We start from the raw sequence: 25,460 nt of genomic DNA, 5'->3' as shown, positions 1-25,460 counted from the left end.
ATATATATATATATATATTTTTTTTTTTTCAACGTTTATTTATTTTTGGGACAGAGAGAGAGACAGAGCATGAACGGGGGAGGGGCAGAGAGAGAGGGAGACACAGAATCGGAAACAGGCTCCAGGCTCTGAGCCATCAGCCCAGAGCCCGACGCGGGGCTCGAACTCACGGAGCGCGAGATCGTGACCTGGCTGAAGTCGGACGCCCAACCGACTGCGCCACCCAGGCGCCCCCCCAGCCTTATATTTTTAAGAACAGTCCCCAATTTTCATTTGCAGAATTAAGCTGCTTGACTTATTGTTTCTTCTACAAATGGAAAAAAACTGAGTTCTTGTGAATGTTACCTCTAGGATCCCAGTGTGACTGATAAGAGAGAATGGAAACCTGTGCACTATGCAGCTTTTCATGGGAGGCTTGGCTGTTTGCAGCTTCTAGTTAAATGGGGATGCGGCATAGAAGATGTGGACTACAATGGAAACCTTCCAGGTATTCTTTACAAAAGCAACTTTTAAATGATTGATTGTGTTTAAGAAATTTAAGCTTGTCATCATTCTAACAGTCCCTCAAAAACCAAAGTAGTAAATACATCGACATGAACATTTTTTACTCTTACACCTATGTTATATATCTGTCATATGATAGATTTTTTTTTTTTTTCTGGAACCGTATCAGCAAAAGAGAAATTGGCAAAATTAAACTTGGATTTACTCTTCCCACCAGCTGTTTTGTTTATCTGCTGTCTAGGGTTATTATTATTATTATTTTTAATGTCTATTTATTTGTGAGGGGAGAGAGCAGGGAAGGGGCAGAGAGAGAGGAAGAGAGAGAGAATCCCAAGCAGACTCCACACTGTCAGCTCAGAGCCTGACGCTAGGGTTATTATTTTTTAACTTCATACCGCTTCACTTCCCAGACTACTGTTTATTAAAAAATCATATAAATAGTGGATACTCATGTATTTGAGTTAATTTTCTAACTGCAGTTGGCTAGCCTGCGATTAGCTGGCTATTTGAGACCTGTACCTTAAACACTCTGTCTTCCTCTAAGAGGTGCTGTAGAAATTCAGAAGAGGAATAGGTCACAGAGTGGAGTGCAGGTTACTAAAAACTATACTCAAATTATGTCTTAAAAGAATCTTAAGTAGCAAAACAAGTGAAGGGGGAAGCCCAGGCAAACTTGTTCATATCTGAATAGCTTCACTCAAATCACTTTTTGGCTTAAAAACTTCTTAGATTGCTATGGAGCTCTGATTTCTTAGCTTGGCGTGCTGTATGCTCATGATTTGGCTCATACCTTGGCCTCCTCTTCCACCCCTTTACCCTACTCTCTGGGATTGTTTTGCTTCTTTCCAAAGTACATCCTTTAGTGTTCATATAGAAAAGATCTGTTGGTATGGACTCTCAATTTTTATATATCTGGAAATTATTGTTTTGCTCTTATTCTTTTTTTTAAATAAATTTTTAAACTGAACTGTAAACAGAAGTACCCAATTTCAATGCACAGCTCATTGAATTTTCACAAATGAGTAGTTTTCTGTAACCATTAGCCAGATCAAGAAATAGTCTCTTTCATGTCCTCTTTTTGGTTACCAAGAAAGAGTCTCCAATGTTACTCATCTCACTTCCAACATAAAAATTAGTACTTTTTTCTTTCTGAACTCTATTGGATAAAATAATACACTGGTATTCCTTTTTGTCTGACTTGACTTTCCAAGGTGATCGTTATCAGTTCGTACACTGTTGAGTGGTATTTAAGACTTTGAGTTACTCTGCTCTCTCCTTAATACTTGTCGTTACTACTTTTTTTTAGTTTTAATTATTCTTTTGGGTGTAATACTTTATTGTGGTTTTAATTTACATTTTTTTGATTAAAAATGTAGAACAGCATTTTTTTTTTCCTGGAAGTTTATACCTCTCTTTAAAATTTTTTTTCTCATTTTTTAAATTGAAGTATGTTTGACATACATGCTGTATTAGTCAGTTGTACGACAATGATTTGACAATTCTATATATTACTCAGTGTTGACCATGATGAGTGTAGTCACCATCACCATACAACATTATTAGAATATTATTGACTATGTTCCTTATGCTGTACTTTTTATTTCCATTATTTATTTTGTAACTGGTAGTTTTTATCTCTTAATCTCCTTTACCTGTTTCTCCCATCCCTTCAAGCCTTCCTCATTCTGGCAGCCTTCAGTTTATTCTTTGTATTTATGAATCTCTCTCTCTCTCTCTCTCTACACCTCTCTCCTTTTTTTTTTTTTTTGTTGGTTTGTTTGATTTTTAGATTCCACATATAAGGGACATCATATGGTATTTGTCTTTCTGTATCTGACTTCAGTCACTTAGCATAGTACTCTTTAGTTCCATCCTTGTGGAAAATTACAATATCTCATTCTTTTTATGGCTGAGTAATACTCCATTGTATATGTATACCACTTCCTCTTTATCCATTCATCTATCTATGGACACTTAGCATGCTTCCATATCTGGGCTGTTATAGATAAGGCTGCCATAAACATAGGGTTGCATATATCCCTTTGAATTACTTTTTTTCCATTTCCTTTGGGTAAATACCAAGTAGTAGAATTACTGGACCTATGGTATTTCTATTTTTAATTTTTTGAGGAAACTCCATACTATTTTTCACAGTAGTTGCACCAGTTTACCTTTACACCAATAGTACATGAGAGTTCCCTTTTCTTCACATCCTCTCCAAAACTTGTGGTTTTGATTTGATGATCATCCCTGATGATGAGTGATGTTGAGCATCTTTTCATGTGTCTATTGGGCATCTGTATGTCTTCTTTGGGAAAATGTCTATTGAGATCCTCTGCCATTTTGAATTGGATTATTTCTGTTTTTATTGTTGAGTTAAGTTCTTTATATATTTTGGATATTAACCCTTTGTTGGATATAATTTGCAAATATCTTCACCCATTCAGTAGGTTGCTTTTTGTTTTGTTGATGGTTTCCTTTGCTGTGCAAAAGCTTTTTATTTTAGTATAATCCCAGTGGTTTATTTTTGCTTTTTTTTTTTTTTTTTTTGGCATGAGAAGATATATCCATAAATATGTTGCTAAGGCCCATGTCCAAGAGATTACTGCCTGTGTTTTCTTTTAGAAATTTTATGATTTCAGGTCTCACATTTAGTTCTTTAATCCATTTTGAGTCTATTTTTGTGTATGGGGTAAGAAAGTGGTCTAATTACATAATTATGCATATAGCTGTGCCATTTATTGAAGAGATTGTCTTTTTTTCTGTTGTGTATTCTTCTTTGTTGTAAATTAGTTGACCAAGTAATTGTGGATTTATTTCAGGACTCTATTCTTTTTTTTTTTTTTTTTTTTTTTAAATTTTTTTTTCCAACGTTTATTTATTTTTGGGACAGAGAGAGACAGAGCATGAACGGGGGAGGGGCAGAGAGAGAGAGGGAGACACAGAATCGGAAACAGGCTCCAGGCTCCGAGCCATCAGCCCAGAGCCTGACGCGGGGCTCGAACTCCCGGACCGCGAGATCGTGACCTGGCTGAAGTCGGACGCTTAACCGACTGCGCCACCCAGGCGCCCCTCAGGACTCTATTCTATTTCACTGATATATGTGTCTGTTTTTGTGCTAGTACCATACTGTTTTTATTGCTGTAACTTTGTAGTTATTCTTGAAATCTGAGATTGTGATATCTGTAGCTTTGTTCTTGTTTTTCCCAGATTACTTCAGCTCTTTAGAGTCTTTTATGGTTCCATTCAAATTTTAGGATTATTTGTTACAGTTTTGTGAAAAATACTCTTGGTATTTTGATAGGGATTGTGTTAAGTCTGTAGATATTTTGGGTAGTATGGACATTTTATTAATATTAATTCTTCTAGTCTGTGAGCCTGGTGTATGTTTTCATATGTGTCATCTTCAATTTCTTTATGGTTTTCAGAGTACAGGTCTTTCACCTCCTTGGTTAACTTTATTCTTAGGTATTCTTTTTGGTACAATTTTAGATGGAAATTAAAAAAAATTTTTTTAAATGTTTATTTTTGAGAAAATGAGAGACAGAGTGGGGGAGGTGAGAGAGGGAGACACCGAATCTGAAGCAGGCTCCAGTCTCTGAGTTGTCAGCACAGAGCTCGATGCAGGGCTTGAACTCACGAACTGTGAGATCATGACCTGAGCTGAAGTTGGCCACTTAACCGAATGAGCCATCCAGGCACCCCGGAATTGATTTCTTTTTTTTTTTTTTTTTTTTTTTAATTTTTTTTTTTTCCAAAGTTTTTTATTTATTTTTGGGACAGAGAGAGACAGAGCATGAACGGGGGAGGGGCAGAGAGAGAGGGAGACACAGAATCGGAAACAGGCTCCAGGCTCGAAGCCACCAGCCCAGAGCCTGACGCGGGGCTCGAACTCACGGACCGCGAGATCGTGACCTGGCTAAAGTCGGATGCTTAACCGACTGCGCCACCCAGGCGCCCCTGAAATTGATTTCTTAATTTCTCTTTGTGCTGCTTCATTATTGGTATATAGAAACACAACTGATATCTGTATATTAATTTTGTGACCTGCCACTTTACTGACTTCATTTATTACTTATAGTAGTTTTTTGGTGGAATCTTTAGGGTTTTTTTATGCATAGTGTCATGTCATTTGCAAATAGTGATAATTTAACTTTTTCCTTACTGATTTAGATGCCTTTTATTTTTCTTGTCTAATTGCTGTGGCTAGGACTTCCAGTACTATGTTGAATTCAAGTGGTGAGCGTGGACATCCTTGTTTTTTTCCTGATCTAGAGGAAAAGCTGTCAGGTTTTCAACATTGAGTATGATGTTAGCTGTAGGTTTGTCTATATGGCTTTTACTATGTTGAGGTATGTTCCCTCTACCCACTTTGTTTAGAATTTTTATCATGAATGGATGTTGTATTTTGTCAAATGCTTTTTCTGGATCTAGTGAGATTACCATATGGTTTATATACTTCCTCCTGTTAATGTGTTGTATCACACTGATGGATTTTTGAATATTGAACCATCTTTCCTCCCTGGACTAAGTCCCATTTTATTGTGGTGAATGATCTTTTCAGTGAATTATTGAATTCAGTTTCTAATATTTTGTTGAGAATTTTTGTATCTATGTTTATCAGAGATATGGGCCTGTCGGCATTATCATCATTATTGTCGTCATCTTTTTTTTTTTTTTTGTAGTATCTTTGTCTGGTTTTAGTATCAGGATAATGCTGGCCTTGAAGAACAAATCTGGAAGTTTTTCTTCCTCTCTGAATTTTTGGAATATTTTGAAAAGAATAGGTGTTAACTTTTCCTTAAATGTTTGGTAGAATTTATTTGTAAATCCATCAGATCCTGGATGTGTTTGTTGAGAGGCTTTTTTTTTTTTTTAAATGTTTATTCATTTTTGAGAGACAAAGAGCATGAGTGGGGGAGGGGCAGAGAGAGAGAGGGAGACACAAAATCTAAAACAGGCTCCAGGCTATGAGTTGTCAGCACAGAGCCCAATGCAGGTCTCAAACTCATGAACTGTGAGATCATGACCTGAGCTGAAGTCAGATGCTTAACCAACTGAGCCACCCAGGATCCCCTGTTGAGAGTTTTTTTATTACCAATTCTTTTTTCTTTTTTTTTTTTTTTAACTAGTAAACAGTGTGTTCAGTTTTTAAATTTCTTCCTGTTTAAGTTGGAAGATTTTATGTTTCTAGGAATTTATCCTTCATTTTTAGGTTGTCCAGTTTGTTGGTATATGATCTTTCATAGTCTCTTATATTTCTTGGTATTTCTGTGGTGTCAGTTGTTATTTCTCCTGTTTTATTTCTGATTTTAATTTATTTGAGTTCTATTTTTTTCTTGATAACTCCGGCTAAAGATTTATCAATTTTGTTTTGTTTATTCAAAGAACCAGCCCTTGCTTTCATTAATCTTTTCTTTTACTATTATTGTTGTTTTTGTTATTGTTTAGTCTCTGTTTCATTCATTTCCTCTTTGATCTGTATTTCCTTCCTTCTGCAATCTTTGGTATTCTTTTTTCTTTTTCTAGTTCCTTTAGGTGTAAGGTTAGATTGTTTATTTGAGATTTTTCTTGTTTTTTGAGGTAGGCCTGTATCACTATAAACTTACTCTTAGAACTGCTTTTGCTGCATCCCAAAGATTTTTGATCAATATGCTTCTATTCTCCTTTGCCTTCATGTATACTTTGATTTCCTCTTTGATTTCTTCATTGACCTGTTGGTTGGTGAGTAGTAGGTTGTTTAGCCTCCACATGTTGTGTTGTGTTTTTTTCTGTTTTTTTTTTTCTCTTGTGCTTGATTGCTAGTTTCATATTATTGTAATTGGAAAAAATGCTTGATATGATTTCAGTGTTCTTAAATTTATTAAGATTTGGCCTAACATGATCTGTCCCGGAGAATATTCCATATGCACTTTTTTTTTTTCCCCAACGTTTATTTATTTTTGGGACAGAGAGAGACAGAGCATGAACGGGGAAGGGCAGAGAGAGAGGGAGACACAGAATCGGAAACAGGCTCCAGGCTCTGAGCCATCAGCCCAGAGCCCGACGCGGGGCTCGAACTTACGGACTGCGAGATCGTGACCTGGCTGAAGTCGGACGCTTAACCGACTGCGCCACCCAGGCGCCCCTCCATATGCACTTTAAATGAATGAGTATTTTTCTGTTTTGGGGTGGAATATTCTGTATGTATCTGTTAAGTCCATATGGTCTAATCTGTTATTCAAAGCCACTATTTCCTTAGTGATTTTCATCCTGGATGATCTATCCATTGATGTAAGTGGAGTTTTAAAGGCCCTTACTATTATTGTATTACTATCATTTTCTCCCTTTATGTCTGTTCATATTTGCTTTATGTATTTAGGTGCTCCAGTGTTGGATGCATAGTTATTTACAGTTGTTAAATTCTCGTTGCACAGATCTTTTATCATTATGTAATGTCCTTATTTGTTTGTTGTTACAGTCTTTGTTTTAAAATCATTTTGTCGGGGCGCCTGGGTGGCGCAGTCGGTTAAGCGCCCGACTTCAGCCAGGTCATGATCTCGCGGTCCGTGAGTTCGAGCCCCGCGTCGGGCTCTGGGCTGATGGCTCGGAGCCTGGAGCCTGTTTCCGATTCTGTGTCTCCCTCTCTCTCTGCCCCTCTCCTGTTCATGCTCTGTCTCTCTCTGTCCCAAAAATAAATAAATGTTGAAAAAAAAAATTAAAAAAAAAAATAAATAAATAAAATCATTTTGTCTGATATAAGGATTTTTACTTCAGCTTTTCTTTCTTCTGCTTCCATTTGTTTGTGAAATATCTTTTTTCATCCCTTCCTTTCAGTCTGCATGTGTCTTTAGGTCTGAAATGAGTTTCTTGTAGGCATCATATAGATGGATTATTCTTTCTTTTCTTTTTTTTTTTTTAAGTTTATTTATTTTGAGAGAGAGTGAGAGTGGGGGGAGGGACAGAGAAGGAGGAGAGAGACACAATTCCAAGCAGGCTCTGTACTGACAGCTCGGACGTGGGGCTCAATCTCAGGGAACCATGAGATCATGACCTGAGCTGAAATCAAGAGTCAGGACATTTAATTGAGCCACCCAGGTGCCTGGATGGGTCTTGTTTTTTTTAATTCATACAGTCACACTGTATCTTTTGATTGGAGTATTTAATATTTATTTACATTTAAAATAATTATTGATTGGTATTACAGAACATCATTTCATATGTTCAATGGCCATTTGGTTTTTTTTTTTTTTAATGTTTGCTGTCCTTTTTTAATTTTAAAAATATATTTATTTTAAGTAATCTCTACACCCAACCTTGGGCTTGAACTCACAACCCCGAAATCAAGAGCTGCATGCTTTTCTGACTGAGTCAGCCAGGCACCCCTCATTATTTTCTTTTGTGCAGTACCAGTTCAAATGTTTTGACTGGTTTTTTTTTTGAGTTTTCTCTGTGTTTAAAAATTAATTGTATGGGTTCTTTATATAATAGATACAAGCTCTCTGTTATGTGTTGCAAATTTCTTTTATTTAAATATCTTTTCCATTCTGTCTTGCCTTTTCATTCTTTTAAGATATCTTTTGATGAATAGAAGTTTTCACTCTAATGTAGTCAAGTTTAATAAGCTCCTCCTTTATGGTTATTCCTTTCTGAATCTTGTTAAAAAAAGTCTTTCCCTATGCTTTGGTCATGAAAACATTCTTTTATATTCTAGAAATTTTATTATTTCACTTCCACATGTAGATCACCAGCCCACCTGGAACTGACTTTTCTGTATTACAAGGTAGGGGGTAATTTCATTTTTAGTTGGTTCTTTATTAAATGTGCCTGATCATTTGTTAAAGTCTTTTTGCCTGCTCATTAAAAAATTCCAACTTTTATTTCTTTAAGCATATAAAAACATTTATGACTATATATAGTATATTTTTTAATAGTATAATATAGAGATTAGGAATGTGGCTTTAGTATACACTGCTTGTGTTCAAATATCTATCCTAAATTGTTATTTGTTTTTGTTTTAAGTGTTTAAAATGTTTATTTATTTTGGGGGGGGAGGGGCAGAGACAGAGGGAGACACAGAATATGAAGCAGGCTCTGGGATCTGAGCTGTCAGCACAGAGCCCAGTGCAGGGCTCCAACTCATGGACCGCAAGATCATGACCTGAGCCAAAGTCAGATGCTTAACTGACTGAGCCACCCAGCCTCTTCTCTGTCTTAAATTATTAATCCAGCATTTATTTCCTGAGCATCTACTATGTGTCAGTCCCTCTTGTGTGTTGGGGATATCACAGCAAACAAAACAGGCAAAAGTCTCTGCCTTCATGTGATGCTGGTCAGAGGGAGATAGGCAATAATCACAAGAATATAAATTATATTAAGTAGGGATATGTGTATGGATAGTCAGAGAAGAGAGTAAAGAGGATGAAGTTTAAAAAAGCGTGGTCAGGGAAGCCTTCACTGAGGGGGTGATAATTGGATAAACACCTGACAGAGTTGAGGTAGCAGGTCTTGTGACTACCGTGGGGAAAGAATATTACAGGAAGAGGTGATAGCAAATATAAAGCTCCTGAGGCAGGAGTGTTCCTAGTGTATTTGAGTAACAGCAAGTAGTAACAGTGAGTCAGTGTGGTTGGAACAGAAATCAGAGAGTGAGTAATAGATGATGAGGTCAGAGAGGTAACAGGAGCCGTTGAAAAATTTTGAGCACTGCAGTGACATGATCTGAATACATTTAAGAGCATCATTTTGGCTATTTTGTTTATAATAGATTGCATTGTGGGTGTGGGGATGGCAAGGGGAGAAATAGACCACTTGTGAGACTGATATAATAATTTAATGCTGCTCTTTGGTTGGAGCAGTGTAGAGGCAGCAAAGATTGTGAGAAGTAACTGGGGTCTGTGTATTTTGTAAAGATAGAACCAATAAGATTTGCTGATTGATTAGACATAGAGAGTGACAGAAAGAGGAGTCAAGGATGGCTCCGGGGTCTTGGGCATGAACTACATGGAAAAGAGACAGTTCCTATTAAGTGAGATGGGGAAAATTATGTAAGGAAAATGTGTGCAAGAGGGATGAGGAGTTGAGTTTTTGATGTGTTAAGTTAGAAATGCCTGTAAGACATGTATGTGTATATATGATGAGTAAGCTGTTAGAGGATTCTCAAATTTTAGGGGGAGTTTTTTGGTGTTTTTCCTGGAAGGTTCAGCTGAGAAAGTGTAGATGGCATGTGCCAGCAACTTCTCTTTTGGGTGTTGTTACATCTTGTTTCTCCTGCATTACACTGGTCATTTCGGTGCTGCCTTCTCCAGTGGTAAGATTTGTGTATTGACTGGGCTGCTGCCCAAATACTCCCTTCTCCAGAGATGTAAAGGCGCTCTTGTTCTTCGTAGTCACTGCCCTAAGCTTGTAATCCCCCAGAACCATTCTTATTTTTTTGTGGATTTTCGGTTGTGGCTCCCCTTTAGCCTGCTTCAGTATATTTTCTTTCAGGGATTCCTTAACATTTTTTTGTCTGTTCTTGGAGTTCTTGTTTGTTTTTCTAGATCTTTTTGGCTTCAGAAAGTCTCTTTTCTATCGTTTTCAAGGATTTAGAGTAGAAATGGTGAGGCAGTATGTGCGCTTTGTCTGCAGTTTTGATCCAGTCTTCCTGTTTTTAATAAAAAGAGTAAATGTCTATGGAAAAGTGACAAAATACATAGTGATAAAAATAACATTCGTATTTCCATAGTGACTATTTTTTTTTAATGTTTGTTTATTTTTGAGTGTGCAAGCAGGGGAGGGGCAAGAAGAGGGGGACAGAGGATCCAAAGTGGGCTGTGCACTGATAGCAGCAATCACAAACCGTGAGATCATGACCTGAGTCAAAGTCACACGCTCAACAGACTGAGCCACCAGGTGCCCCCATAGTGACTATTTTGGTTTATTTCTTCCGTTTTTTTCCAAAACATTAAAATAAATATATCTATCATCTGTCTTACCTAGCAAGTATTTTCTCACGTAATTATAAGCTGCATAATTGGGATTTCTCTTTTCAAGAAAATGTTCTGGGGCTTGCTCTTTGGTATCTCTCATCTGGCCTCTGCACTCTGACAGTAAGTGTAACTCCACTTAGTCTGTTGCTTTAGCACGACTAGAAGGCTGAGTAAGGACTTGTGGGCTTGCAGAGAAGGTGTTACCATTGCTTACAGTATGTCCCTGTTACATGGGGAAGGGACAGTCATCTCCTGGTGAGGATTAGAGCCAATATTGTTCTTTGTTTCTTCAAGTTATCTTATTGTCAATTTAAAAATTAAATTCTTTTTCTCTCTCACCTACAGTTCACTTAGCAGCCATGGAAGGCCACCTTCACTGTTTTAAATTCCTACTCAGTAGAATGAACAGCACCACACAGGCTCTAAAAGCCTTCAATGATAATGGAGAAAATGTACTGGATTTGGCCCAGAGGTTCTTTAAACAGAACATTTTGCAGTTTATCCAAGGGGCTGAGTATGAGCAAAGTGATTCAAAAGATCAGGAAAGTAAGTAATAAACCTGGAGTGTGGTAGCATTTAATAAGTAGAGTAAGTGGAAAAAGAAAATAAGTTATAAGGAAAATGCTGTATTTAAATATGTTACTTATAATTGTCTAGCCATTCATTCAGTTTGTCTTTGGTATTATAAAATATTTTAGGCAGAAATATATAGAGATTAATGTGATGAACATTCTTTATGCCACTAATTTAAGGATAAAATGTTATACATATAGTTAAAGTTTCTTGGTTCTGTCTCCTTCATATCATTCTTTTTCTTCCTTCTCAGAGGTAAATATTGTTTTCAATTTAGAATTCCATTCTACAGGTTTTAATTTTAATTTTTTTAACTAAGTTTATTTATTTTGAGAGAGAGCACAAATTGGGGAGGGGCAGAAAGAGAGGGAGAGAGACAGACAGACAGATAGAATCCCAAGCAGACTCCATGCTGCCAGTGCAGAGTCTGACACAGGGCTTGAACTCATAAAACCACAATATCATGACCTGAGCTGAAACCAAGAGTCATATGCTTAACTGACTAAACCACCCAGTGTCCCTACATGTTTTATATTTAATGTATATGTACTTACAAAAATATGCACTACTCTGTGTTTTTGGAGTAAGAGACTTAACCTGTTCTAACAAAGAAATCATAAAATTCAGCAGCTTAAGGATTTATATGACAGCCCAGATTGGAGAGTGAATCTATGCTGTGCAGTCATTCAAGAACTGGCTTTCTTTCCAACTAGCTCTCTCTGGTTGTAGCTAATTCAGTAGGAGGTGGGGAGGAGCAAGACTGTAAGGTTAGGACCAGAGATTTTAAAGGTCTAATTTGTATCCATCACTTTTGCTAACAATTCCATTGGCAAAAGTTTAGCCACGTGGGCATACTAGCTGTGAGGAAACCTGGAGAATTCAGTATTTAGCTGAGAAGACTTACTCAGCTACAACTCCCTTAATATTGAAGGAAGGGGATTTTAGTGGATGACTAGTAGTCTTTGAAACTTCTCTTAAAATCTTAAGGAAATGACATAAAACAGTATTCATTCTTCTATTCCTTGCTTTTTTTTTCCAGAAAATACTATGTTTTGGGGTTTTTATTAAGCTGATAGATATACCTATTCTTTTTAAGTGTTTGTATAGTATTGTATTTTATGAAAACCATTATTTATCCATTTTCCAATTTCACATTTAGATTGTTTTTCACTATTATAGTAATGTGGTTGGGAATGTTCTTGTATGTGTCTTCTTATATACACATACAAGAGATTCTGTGGAGAAGTGCTTTACTACCTTTTTAACACAGAGCCCACATAGAAAATATTTTTATGGCACATTGGGATTGTTGGATGAGGCTGCTGGTGGAACTGCCTGTCTTCTCTGAAGACTGAGAGTTAAGAGCCCTGTTTGGGTAAATAGGTGTGATAGTCTACTTTAGGGTTTGCTTGGTGGGATATATGCCCTTCGTCAGTATAAACAGGCATTGCTACATTCTTCATCAGGTGCTTGTAGAAGTTTGCACTCTAATCAGCAACGTTTGATGGGAATTTAGAGAAATGATATTCGATATTGTCAGACTTTAAAATGTTTGCCAGCTGATTGGATATGAAAAGGTTTAATTTGTATTTTGATTTGCATTTTCTTGATTGCGAATGAGGTTGAACATCCTTCTGTAAGTTATTGGTTCTTCTAGTTTTTTTCTTCTATGAATTGCCTGCCTATACTTTTCTCCCTTTTTAAAAACTGTATTCTTTGCCCTTTTCTAAATAATTTGAGTTCTTTATATAGTTTAGATTCTAATCCTTTATTAATTTTATCAGATATAGATATTTTCTCTCACACTGTGGCTTGTTTTTTCACTTTGATGAGGATATCCTTTATTTATTTATTTACTTATTTAATTTATTATTTATTATTTATTTATTTTTAAGGGGATATCCTTTTTTTATTAAAACAATTTTTTTAAATATTTATTTATTTTTGAGAGAGAGACAGAGTGTGAGCAGGGCAGGAGCAGAGAGAGAGGGAGACACACAATCTGAGGCAGGCTCCAGGCCCCGAGCTGTCAGCATAGATCCCGACGTGGGGCTTGAACTCACAAACCGTGAGATCATGACCTGAGCCGAAGTTGGACTCTCAACCGACTGAGCCACCCAAGCGCCCCCTCCTTTTTTTTAAAATGAATTTTATTTAAGTATGATTTACATGTAATAAACTGTACTCATTTAGTGTGCTGTTAGGTGAGTTTGAATGTATACACTCATGAAACCATCACAATCAAGATAGAAAACATTTCCACCACCTCTGAAGGTTGTTTTTATAATACCCCTTTATATTTCACCCCTCTTTTCACCCTGGCCCACTTAGTTGCTTTCTGTCAGTATAAATTAGTTTGAATTTTCTTTTTTTTTTTTTTTTTAATGTTTTATTTTTGAGAGAGAGAGAGAATGCAAGCTAGGGGAGGGAGAGAGAGAGAGAAGGGGACAGAGATTCCAAAGCAGGCTTTGTGCTGAGAGCAGACGTCTTGACGCCAGACTCGAAGTCATGAACTGTGAGATCATGACCTGAGCCAAAGTCAGATGTTTAACCTACTGAGCGACCCACGTGCCCTAAGTTTGAATTTTCTAGTAGAACCATTTTAAGATTCATCCCTGTTATGTATATTAATAGTTCATTCCTTTTTATTGTTCAACAGTATTCAACTGTATGGATGTAGGCCCCATACAACCTCTGATTTGCTTTATGTCATTATAGATTAGTTTGAATTTTCTAATGGCATCATTTTGAGAATGATTCCTCTATATTAATAGTTCATTCTTTTTTATTGCTCAATAGTATTCTATTGTATAGATGTACCATATTTGATATATCTGGCAATACTACAGCTTGATTACTCTAGCTTTATATAGTAAGATTTAGAATCAGGTAGTGTAAGTCTCTAACTTTTTCTTTTAAAAATATTCTTTGGTTGGGGCGCCTGGGTGGCTCAGTCAGTTAAGCATATGACTTCAGCTCAGGTCACGATCTGTTTGTGAGTTCAAACCCCACGTTGGGCTGTGTGCTGACAGCTCAGATTCTGGAGCCTGCTTTGGATTCTGTGTCTCCCTCTCTCTCTGCCCCTCTATGGCTCATATTCTATCTCTCTGTCTCTCTCCAAAGTAAATAAACATTAAACATTTTTTTTTAATATTCTTTGGCTATTCTGTTTCCTTTTCAGATTTAAAAATGAGAATAGGGACACCTGGGTGACATAGTTGGTTAAGCATCCAACTCTTGATTTTGGCTCAGGTCCTGATCTTGGAGTTGTTATCAGTAAAAACATCTTATCAGGTATTTAATGTGTAGTTAGGAGCTAGGTCAGCCCCTTTTACACAGGCATGTGTATATGTGTATGTGTTTGTATACATACTTATGTATACTTTATCTGCTTCCACTTTATTTTGCTTTCTTCACTTTCTTGCAAACAGAGAGTGAGTGTTCTGTGCAAATGTAGGACTTTAGACCAAAAATGTCTTTATGTGAAGGGTTGAAAATGACCGTCGTGTGTTTTGTGGTGGCCTGAGGGAAGAATGGAATATAGCTAAGCATAGTTCTGGTACAATATTACTTGGCATGTTTGAGGTCCTGAGGGGTGGAAGGGCTACACAATTAATAATAATCTTACTTTATGATTGTCCTTTTTATTACTTGTTATTGCATCAATCAAACTAATTCCAATATAACATTATCATAATTGAGTTAATATTGAAATCTGAAATGTGTGACTGCTTGAGTCAAGAAAAATAGAATGAACTCATGTGTTTACTGAAATACTGAATTTCTATTCATAGCCTTAGCATTTCCAGGTCATATGGCTGCCTTTAAGGGTGATTTGGAAATGCTTAAGAAATTAATAGAAGATGGAGTAATCAATATTAATGAACGTGATAATAATGGATCAACTCCTATGCATAAAGGTGAGTTATTCCTGGTTTTGTTTTCAGTTCTGACATAATTACCTTTGAATTATTTACCTTTTAAAATAATTATACTTCAGAAACATGTGAAAATGTAAAACTTTTCCTGATACCCTAGGACATTTAAGTCTTCCTTATGTGGTACTCAGAGAGCTTAATTTTCAATTGAAGTGTGATATTCCTTTTATGATGTCAGAAATTGTCACATTTAGGGTAATTCCAATAGAAATTCTCTTGTGATACTGACATGTTTAGATATGAAATTGACTGCTAGAGAAATTTCTTAGGACTGACATTTTCTTTGGATTAAAAATGGCCTATTAATTCATGCTAAGGCATGAAAAAGGTATACCAGAACTTGAGAAAAAGGTGTAGCAAATTTTTCTTCTTTCTTAGACTCTGAAAAAATGTTTTTACTTCCATAGAAATATCAATGAATGTTTGATTTGAACATATCTTCAAGATGTCTACCACTTTTCTCTGCATTCTCTCCTTCCTTCTATGTGAAAATCTAACATGTTAACTAGCTTTTTGGTTTTTTAATCAGATGTCAAATTGTCAGTCCTTATTGGGAGTATGTACTCTAGGATTTATTCTTGCCAATCTTCCTTGTATTTATAAAATCAAAAACCAAATCTTTACCCCATCTGAAATTTCCATTCCACCTCATTTGTGATTTATAAGTTCCTTCAGAATCTAACGGCAGGTAATTCTTGTAAAAGTGTTAAAGGGCCTGCCAAGTAGCTCAGTCAATGGAGCATGCAGCTCTTGATCTTGGGGTCGTGAGTTGTAGCCCCATTTTGGGTATAGAGATTTCTTAAAAAGCCCTTAAAAAAATGTTAGAGTAAAAGACAGTAAGTAGTCTAGTTAATGCAGTCATGTGTTTTTTAATTTTTTAAAACGTTGTTTATTTTTGAGAGAGACAGCATGAGTGGGGGTGAGTGTGGGGCAGGGCAGAAAGAGAGGGAGACACAGAATTCCAAGCAGGCTCCACACTGTCAGCACAGAGCCCGATGCGGGGCCCAAACTCACGAACTGTGAGATCATGAGGTGAGTTGAAACCAAGAGTCGGGTGCTTAACCAACTGAGCCACCCTGACACCCCTGCAGTCATGTGTTTGGATTAGGTTTTTATTTTTATAAATAACTTCTGCTGGTCCTGATCACAGACTATGTTCCTGTCGGTTAGGTTCTTACTAAATTATTAAAGTTGGTTTAATTCATAAGGAATCTCCAGTATAGAATCTAAGTACCATGTGTACCAGTAGTTTTGGAAGAGAGAGCTTAGGTGGCATAAGAAGAAGGGGAATGCAAAGAGATTTCCCCTGCACACAAAGAGGTTTCCACTTTGGCAAACACTCTACCCTAGACTTGGAAAATCTCACTCCTTTGTCTCTACTGGCTGTCTAGGGGTTTAACTCTTCACCATGGGATTTGCGAATGGGGAGGAGACTTAAAATGTGCTCTATATATGGATAGTTTAAAATGTGGTGCCCTGGAGCAAAGCCCTCATTTCATATCCTAGATATAAGCACTTCTTATTACTAATATTATGATATGTGGAGTATCATTTAGACACTGTAGCAAAAGATAGGCTTGCTCGTGATGCTTAATATGCATCTTTCCAGGAACAATTAAGTTTCATTGAAGGCTGTTTTTCAGCCTTTCTCAGTCACTTCTTCACCACTGGAACTAAGATGGAAATGAGAGATCTGGAAGAAGGTTCTAAAGGGACTGATGTATAATGATAGGGTGTTTGGGATGCAACCATTGTGAGATGGGAGGGTGAAAACTGAGGAGGAACCAGTAGTGTTTGCTCTTCACCCCTTCTCTTGTCAGTCTATCCACTGAGGACACCTAGGGCCAGGAGTGAATCAGGTGGTGTGGTAGAGGGGTGAGAGGTGGCTATAATGGGGAGAAGGGGCATTTTGTGTACTTTTGCCTTTCCTGGCAAACATCTGTATGTTTAGATTATAGCCAAATTGGTCAAATAAAAGTTGATGTCTCCTTATGATTTAATTCACCTTTCCCACATTTTATCAATCTTTCTGCTTCTTTTCCTTTATTTTATATATTGATTCAGTAAATAAGCTGCTGTGTTTATTATTGAGGCTTTCTTCTTAATCATTTAATGATTTTTAAATCCACCGTGACTGCTCCTTCCTTTCATTTGCTAAGCCATAAGTATTGCAAATAATTTCTTAAAAATTTCTAGCCACTGCATATTTTATCTGTTCTCTTATAAAACATGGATTAAATTCTTAAACATATCCTAACCAGTATACAATAAGGATCTTGGGTAAAAATCCTCTTATTGTAATTCATTTTAGAGAAATTCTTTTGCCTCCCTTTCCCTTTTTTGTAAACAGTATTTGTGTAATAACATGGAAATGTTTGGTTAAGCTCATTCTGTCTTATAAAACTGTTATCCATGATACATAAATACTATTTTGTAAATCTTAAAAACAGAATATGTTGCCATCTTTGTCTAAAGTGGGGTTATTTCTAAAGGTCTGGGAAATCTTATAGTATTCTTTGTTAACTGGTTTTGAGTTTGCTGTAGGAGAAGGCCCAGGCTTTTCAGGGGCCAACTCTGAGTTTGGTAGACAGCTCTGAGTGAAGAAGAGAATGGTGGAAGAATTCGTACAGTAGTGATGGGGTTACTCTGTCGCTGTTTCTGACTTTCTGTCCTCTTTTCTCTGTTGCCAATATTGGAGGTGAATTCACTTTTTGGGACGCCAAAGATATACCAGAAGTTCCTAGTCTTTGATTTATTTTACAGAGGCATTTATATTTAGCACCAACCGTATGCTTGCACTGTGTAGACTCTATGAGATCCAGACCTTCCTGTTAAGGAGCCACGTACTTACAATATGAACAACTAGAGATTTGTAGAAGTTAGGATGTAATAAATGGCAAAAAGGATTTGGTTGTTAAAATACAGGCAATAAGAATTCAAGAGTAGGAACTGAGGAAAGAAGAATTTGGTAAGGGTTAAATTATTAAAGGAGAGTTCATGGGAATTCAGAAATAATATATTTATATGATATTTAACGGGATGCAAAACTGTCATCACATTTAATCCTTGTAATTTTATGAAGCAGCAGTGTACCCTCCTTATAAATATGAAATCATCTTTGTAAAAGATAAGGAAGTTGGGGTCCAGAGGAATCAGTTTTCTTGATTGAGGTTGTACAGCTAGCTGGAAAGAGCAAAGCTGACATTTTATTAATATTGTCATTCATTGATTCACTCATCAACTTTACAGACTTTTTTGAGAGTCTTTATGTGCCAGCCACTTGCTAAGTTCTGTCCTGTCCTCCAGTCTCATTGTTTAGTAGACCTAAAATCAGGTCTTTTAAGTTTATTAAGTTTTTTCTCCCAGTTTCCCAGAGTCTTGAGATGAATCTAGAAGGATGGATAGAGGTTAGATGAGCACTGGTTGAGTGCTGAGTACTAGGTGAGAAGACGTGTAAACAGAGCTATGGAGGTGAAAATTAGTATTGAGTGCATGTGTTAACAAGATTTTGAAAAAGGTGGTAAATGGTTCTGATAATCAGGGGCCTGCAAATTTTGAGTTTTGAGAGTCAGTAGAATAACCTCTTTACATAAGATGATGCAAGATATCTGAAGTCCTTGTGGGTCCCTGTGGCTGGATTGTGCTCATGTTCTGGTCAGATACAAGATTAGTCAGGACCTATAAATAGCAGCAGGCAAACACTGGATAAGGATTGGGAACACCTAGATTATAGTTTCAAATCCATTCCTTGCTAGCTGTGTGATGTTAAATAAATAACCTCGTTGAGCTTCAGCTTTTATATATGTAGGGAAAGTCCTCTGTATAGAGACTAGCACAGTAGATATTTGATAGAATATTTGTCTAATGAATATGTAAATTAACAGAGAAAGTAACATCTGCCCAACTTACTTTTGTTGTTTATTATAAGGATCAGTATTTGTGAAAATACTCTGTAATGGGATTGTCCAAGATTTTCAGATAATTGTTACTACTAATTTTTTTTGTCTATATTTTCCGTTTGTATTTTTGAAACAGCTGCTGGGCAAGGCCACATAGAGTGTTTGCAGTGGATAATTAAAATGGGAGCAGACAGTAATATTACAAACAAAGCAGGGGAGAAACCCAGCGATGTGGCTAAGAGGTATCCCTATCTGCTTTACTACTTTCTTCTGTTTTTAAACTTTTGTATATACTCTCTTATACTCAGAAAACTCTGAGGATTTAATGGAATTTTAGGACTCTGTCAAATACTGATGGAATGACAATTTTCAAGCTGAATTGACATTGGATGAGACATCAACTCTTCTCTCTAAAGTGATGATTTTCAATTGGGAGATAATATTGTCCCCTTTCCTGGGGGAGGGAGGGGATTTGGAAGTGTGTGGAGGAGTGAGTGTCACAATGATTGGAGACCAACACTGATATATAGTGAGGTCAGGTCCAGGAATGCTAAACATTCTACAGTGCTTAAAACAGTGGTACACAATGGAGAGTTGTGTCCCACAAATGCTCGTACTGTGTGAAATACTGTGTGATAAAAAGGAATAATCAGGGGCGCCTGGGTGGCGCAGTCGGTTAAGCGTCCGACTTCAGCCAGGTCACGGTCTCGCGGTCCGTGAGTTCGAGCCCCGCGTCAGGCTCTGGGCTGATGGCTCAGAGCCTGGAGCCTGTTTCCGATTCTGTGTCTCCCTCTCTCTCTGCCCCTCCCCCGTTCATGCTCTGTCTCTCTCTGTCCCCCCAAAAAAAAAAATTAAAAAAAAAAAAAAAAAGGAATAATCAATTTGGAGTCACATAGGTTTTGAAACAAATTTTGATGTTTATGTTTGAATTAAATATAACACCTAATATTGAACACCCCCTCATTCAGGTCAGGTCCTCAAGGAAAATTCAGTCAATCCATTTGTTCATTTGGTTGTTTTTCATTCAATTTCCTGCATACTTAGTGTGTCCCTAGTGCTATGGTTAGTGTTAGGATTACAAAGATGAAAAAACACAGTCCTTCCCCTCAAGTTTGCAATCTTGTGAAGAGACAATGTACATAATAATAATTATTAACTATAATCATTATAACATATGTGTAAGATACAGTAAGAACTTAGGAGAAAAAGTACCCAGATCTTCCTATTTGAAAGTTGTGGGAGAGAAATGTTAACACAGATGATGGTAAGAGTTATGAAGGAACCTGAAGGGAGATGGAATTTATATAGAGGTCAGGGAAAAAACTTTTTTTGGAGGAAGCAATGTTTATGCTGGTGCTTTAAGAAGGCAGAATTGTAAGATAGTACCTTGTGTGTTTGAGGAGCTGTATGTGGTTCAGAACTGCCTGAATCTAAGGTAGAAATGTGGGCTAAAAGTTGCAAATGAGGTTTGACAGGATGCCAGAACGTAATCATTCACTGAATTGCTCTGCAATTTTTGTGAACTCATGTTCCTTAAAATTTTGAGGGATTTCCTTGAAGTCCCGGAGCATGGTTTTGCAGTTCCACATACCTAGGATCATAATCAACTCAGGCCCACTTTATTTTTATTTTGGAAGATGGCTTTTCCAAGATATAATTGGCATATGACAAAGTATGCATATTTGTATAGTACCAACTGATGAATTCTGATAAACGTATGTACCTGTGAAACCATTACCACCGTCAAGGGAGTGAATATATCCATCATCCTCAAAAGTCTCTTTGTGCTCCCTTTGTATCTCTCTCCTTCCACTGCTTTCTGCTTCCCCTTCCCCCAGCAGATGCGGATCTGCTTTCTGTCACTGTAGTTTAGTTTGCATTTCCTAGAGTACAGTACAAACTCTTATAAATCTGGCGTCTTTTTCTCTGCATCATTATTTTGAGATTCTTTTATGTGTATTGGTAGTTCATTTCTTTCTTATTGCTGAGTAATACTCCATTAGATGTAGAATTCCATGGTATTCTAATAGTTCTATAATCCAGTACCCTATTGATTGATATCTTGATTATATCCATTTGTTGTTTATTATGCATAAAGCTGCTTTAAACATTCACATACAGGTTTTTGTGTGAACATAAGTTTTTAGCTCACTTGGGTAAATACTTGGGAGTAGGATTGCTGGGTCATGTGCGAAGTTTGTGAGTATGTTTAATTTTATAAGAAGCTGCAAAAGTGCCTTCAAAAGTGATCATACCAATTTGCATTCTCACTAGCAGTGAGTTTCTTTTGTTTTCTTTTTCTTGCAAGCATTTGATACTGTTTATTCACCAGAGGAAAATGTACAAATGGCAAATATGCATTTAAAAAATGCTCAAAATCATTTACATTAGGAGAATGCAAATTAAAACCACAATGAGATTCCACTGTATACCTATTAGAATTTTGTAATACATGCACCAAAATTTTAGGTGTATGTGTACTATTATAGAAATAACCTTGAATAAATTGTAAAAAAAAAAAAAAAAGTGGGGTGGGGGTGGTTCCTGGGTGGCTCAGTGGGCTAAGCATCTGACTCTTGATTTCAGCACAGGTCATGATCTCACAGTTTGTGAGTTTGAGCTCCACACTGACAGTGCAGAGCCTGCTTGGGATTCTCCCTCTCTCAATCTCTCTCTTTCTCTCTCTCTCTCTCTCTCTCTCTCTGTCTGTCTCTCTCTGTCTCCCTCAACCCCTCCTCTTTCCCAATTTGCATGCATGCACGCTCTCTCTCAAAATAAAATTAAAAAAAAAAAAAAAAAACAAATACACTTGAATCTGGCATAAAGCAAGTACTCAGTAAATGATAGCTGTTAAATTGCAACATAGTAGTAGAGATAATGAATTCTGTTAACCTTACAACTTCCTAAAATATTTGTTAATATTTGCAGTACCTGGTGAAAGGGGAGGACATATGTGTGCATATGGTTATGTAAGTATGTGGAAAAAAATAGGATTTGAGATTTTGTATTTAATGAGTAGTTCTCCATGTGATAAGAAGAAACATTAAGCACTTCAATTAACATGACTGAGAAAAATATGCAGATTACATGCAATCATGTCAGCTCCAAAACCTAGGGTATATTACTGGAAGCTTCATGGAGATGTGGGCAAGATCAAAGAAAATAGAAAACATGGATAGAAAAAGTCACTGTTTTTCCATTACATTTCAAAACCATGCCAAGTATTTTGGGTTGAGGAAGGATGAAAATTAAGGGGGTAGATATATAGTTACCCTAAAACTGGAAACAGAACTAGTTCTGCAATCTAAATTAGGCCATCAAAAAAGGTAGTAAATATAGGTAACAAATAAGGTGGTTCTGGGCTTTCTATACAGTTGACCAGCTGTGTCTAGGGCACACCACATATTGTCTTGATATTGGGTCTCCTCTCCCATTTGGATTTTTGCCAATACAAATTATGAAATAGCCTGTAATAGGACTGTTTGTCCTTAGTGTCCAGTAACTCTTTGAGCTGGATGTATGTCAAATTGTCACTGACCTTCAGGTACAGTTGTGTTTTTTTGTATTTTTTTTAACGTTTATTTTTGAGAGAGAGAGAGAGACAGAGCATGAGTGGGGGAGGGGCAGAAAGAGAGGGAGACACAGAATCTAAAGCAGGCTCCAGGCTCTGAGTTGTCAGCACAGAGCCTGATGCAGGGCTTGAACTCATGAATCATGAGATCATGACCTGAACTGAAGTTGGATGCTTAACTGACAGAGCCACCCAGGCACCCCCAGGTACAGTTTTGCTGGTAGATGGGTTGGTGGCATAATGTACAGAGTGTAATCTGCTAAATTAAGTTCAAACTGTCATTTCAGTTTGAAGAAGATTGTGTATTAATTTCTGATTCTTTCCCACAGGTTTGCCCATTTAGCGGCTGTAAAGCTATTAGAGGGGCTACAAAAATATGACTTGGATGATGAGAATGAAATTGATGAAAATGATACAAAGTTTTTCTTAAGACATGGTGTTGAGGGAAGCACTGATGCCAAGGATGATCTATGTCTCAGTGAGTTGGATAAGACAAATGCCAGAAGTAAGTGTGCCAACTCTATGTTGATTTATTGTTTAAGAAATACCATAGCCAGTTTTTACCACAAATCTGGAAATTATTCTAATTAACCATCTGCAAACAAAAATACTTTGATATTTTTTGGGGGAAGCCAGACTAGTACAAATGTTTGTGCTACGGGTTTGTGAACACATAGAGTGTAAGAGGGGTGCCTGGGTGGCTAAGTTGGTTAAGCATCCAAATCTTGGTTTTGACTTAGGTCACGATCTCACAGTTTGTGGCTCTGTCTGCACTAACAGCATGGAGCCTGCTTGGGATTCTCTCTCTCCCTCTCTCTCTGCTGACCCCCCCCCCCATTCTCTCTCTCTCTCTCTCTCTCAAAGTAAATAAACGTTTAAAAAAAAGTAAGACGTGATCTCTGTCCCTCAAGGAGAAAAAAGTTATAAGGAGGAAAAAATACTTAAGTGGGTCATAGGAAACAGGGAAGTAAACATCTCGAGGATTTCCATGGTTAGCTGGCAAATGATTTTTACAGATTAATAATAGGAAATATTTATTGAGTGTCTACTGTGTGCCAGACACTGTTGCACATATCGATGAAACAGTGAACAGCACAAAATCCCTGCCCTGCCAGCAAATTTCATTCTAGTGGTGGTGGTGGTTGAGGGAAGGTGATGACTAGCTGATAAGAAAATAAGTGCACAAAGAAAATAAGGTATAGTAGTGCCAAAGATAAGATAACCAGTAGAGGAGGCCTCTCTGAGGGGGTGACATTTAGGAGAGACCTCTGAGTGATGAGGATGAGCCATATGAAGATCTTGGAAGAACATTCTAAGCAGAAGGAGCTGTGTGTGTAAAGGCTATCGGGTGGACTTGAGCTCAATAAGTGTGGTTGGAGTACAATCAGCAAGGAAGTGGTAACAGATAAAGTTAGGGTTGTAAGCAGGGGCCCAGTCAGATTGTATAGGGCCTAATTAGGATTTTATGGGTTTTTAAATTTTTAAAATTTTTCTTATTTTAAATAGAAGCCACTGGTTGGGTTTGAGATAGGAATGATCTGATCTATGTTTACAAGTAGTATCACTCTAGCTGCTGGGTAGAGAGTAGACTGGGAGGTAGGGGAGAGCATAGCATTTCAGGTGGGTATGAATGGGCAGGAAGAGAACATACTCACCTGCCAGTCTAAGGTTAGATGAAGTTTTTAATATAGTTTAAATTTGCTAAGGACACCAAATTAAAATTGTACAAGAGCAGAGGCAGAATGTCTGCACAGATTTCCTGGGCTCCAGGGGTCTCTGATGTGGACCTGGAACTACCAGTGATGCTACAAAGAAAGCTCCATTCTGGTTTTGCAGCCTTTTTTTTTTTTTTTTTTTTTAATTTTATTTTTTATTTTTTATTTTTTACATCCAAGGTAGTTAGCATATAGTGCAACAATGATTTCAGGAGTAGATTCCTTAGTGCCTCTTACCCATTTAGCCCATTCCCCTTCCCACAACCCCCCCAGTAACCTTCTGTTTGTTCCATATTTAAGAGTCTCTTCTGTTTTGTCCCCCTCCCTGTTTTTATATTATTTTTGTTTCCCTTCCCTTATGTTCATCTGTTTTGTCTCTTAAAGTCTTCATATGAGGGAAGTCATATGATTTTTGTCTTTCTCTGACTGACTAATTTCACTTAGCATAATACCCTCCAGTTCCATCCACATAGTTGCAGATGGCAAATTTTCATTCTTTTTGATTGCCGAATAATACTCAATTGTGTGTGTGTGTATATATATATATACACACACACACATGTATACACACCACATCATCTTTGTCCATTCATCCATCGATGGACATTTGGGCTCTTTCCATACTTTGGCTATTGTTGATAGTGCTATTATAAACATGAGGGTGCATGTGTCCCTTCGAAACAGCACACCTGTATCCCATGGATAAATGCCTAGTAGTGCAATTGCTGGGTGGTAGGGTAGTTCTATTTTTAGTGTTTTGAGGAACCTCCATACTGTTTTCCAGAGTGGCTGCACCAACTTGCATTCCCATGCAGCCTTTTTTTTTTTTTTTTTAAAGAATTTTTTTCTTAAGTTTGTTTATTTTTGATAGAGCATGACTGAGGGAGGGGCAGAGACAGAGGGAGACAGAGAATCTAAAGCAGGCTCCAGCCTCCTTGCTGTCAGCACAGAGCCCGCTGTGGGACCCAAATCCATGAACCATGAGATCATGACCCGAGCTGAAGTCTGACACTTAACCTACTGAGCCACCCAGGTGCTCCTTAAAGGAATTTCTTTTTTAAGTTTATTTATTTATTTTGAGAGCATGAGAGTGGGGGAGGGGCAGAGAGAAAGGGAAAGAGAATCCTAAGTAGGCTCTGTACCATCAACATGGAGCCCAACACGGGGCTTGAACCCATGAACCATGGAGCCTGCTTGGCATATTCTCTCTCTCTTTCTCCGTCCCTCCTTCTCTCTCTCTCTCTCTCTCTCTCTCTCTCTCTCTCTCTCAAAAATAAATAAATAAAAAAAAGTGAGTAGAGTTTGGGCAC

At 37.3% G+C, this 25,460-nt stretch overlaps 1 protein-coding gene across 1 annotated transcript in view; it reads left to right on the top strand.

Moving 5' to 3' along the window:
* Positions 1–25,460, top strand: part of ANKRD42 (ankyrin repeat domain 42) — a 75,141-nt gene that overhangs the window by 21,864 nt on the left and 27,817 nt on the right. The window contains exons 5-9 of the mRNA XM_045483817.1: positions 352–487; positions 10,800–11,000; positions 14,822–14,947; positions 19,001–19,106; positions 22,765–22,940. Of these exons, the coding sequence (XP_045339773.1) occupies positions 352–487; positions 10,800–11,000; positions 14,822–14,947; positions 19,001–19,106; positions 22,765–22,940 (745 nt within the window). The remainder of the gene's footprint in view (positions 1–351; positions 488–10,799; positions 11,001–14,821; positions 14,948–19,000; positions 19,107–22,764; positions 22,941–25,460) is intronic.

The sequence above is a fragment of the Leopardus geoffroyi genome, chromosome D1 (genome assembly GCF_018350155.1).
Source record: "Leopardus geoffroyi isolate Oge1 chromosome D1, O.geoffroyi_Oge1_pat1.0, whole genome shotgun sequence".
Taxonomy (NCBI): Eukaryota; Metazoa; Chordata; class Mammalia; order Carnivora; family Felidae; genus Leopardus; species Leopardus geoffroyi.
This window is presented reverse-complemented; position numbering and strand designations above follow the sequence as displayed.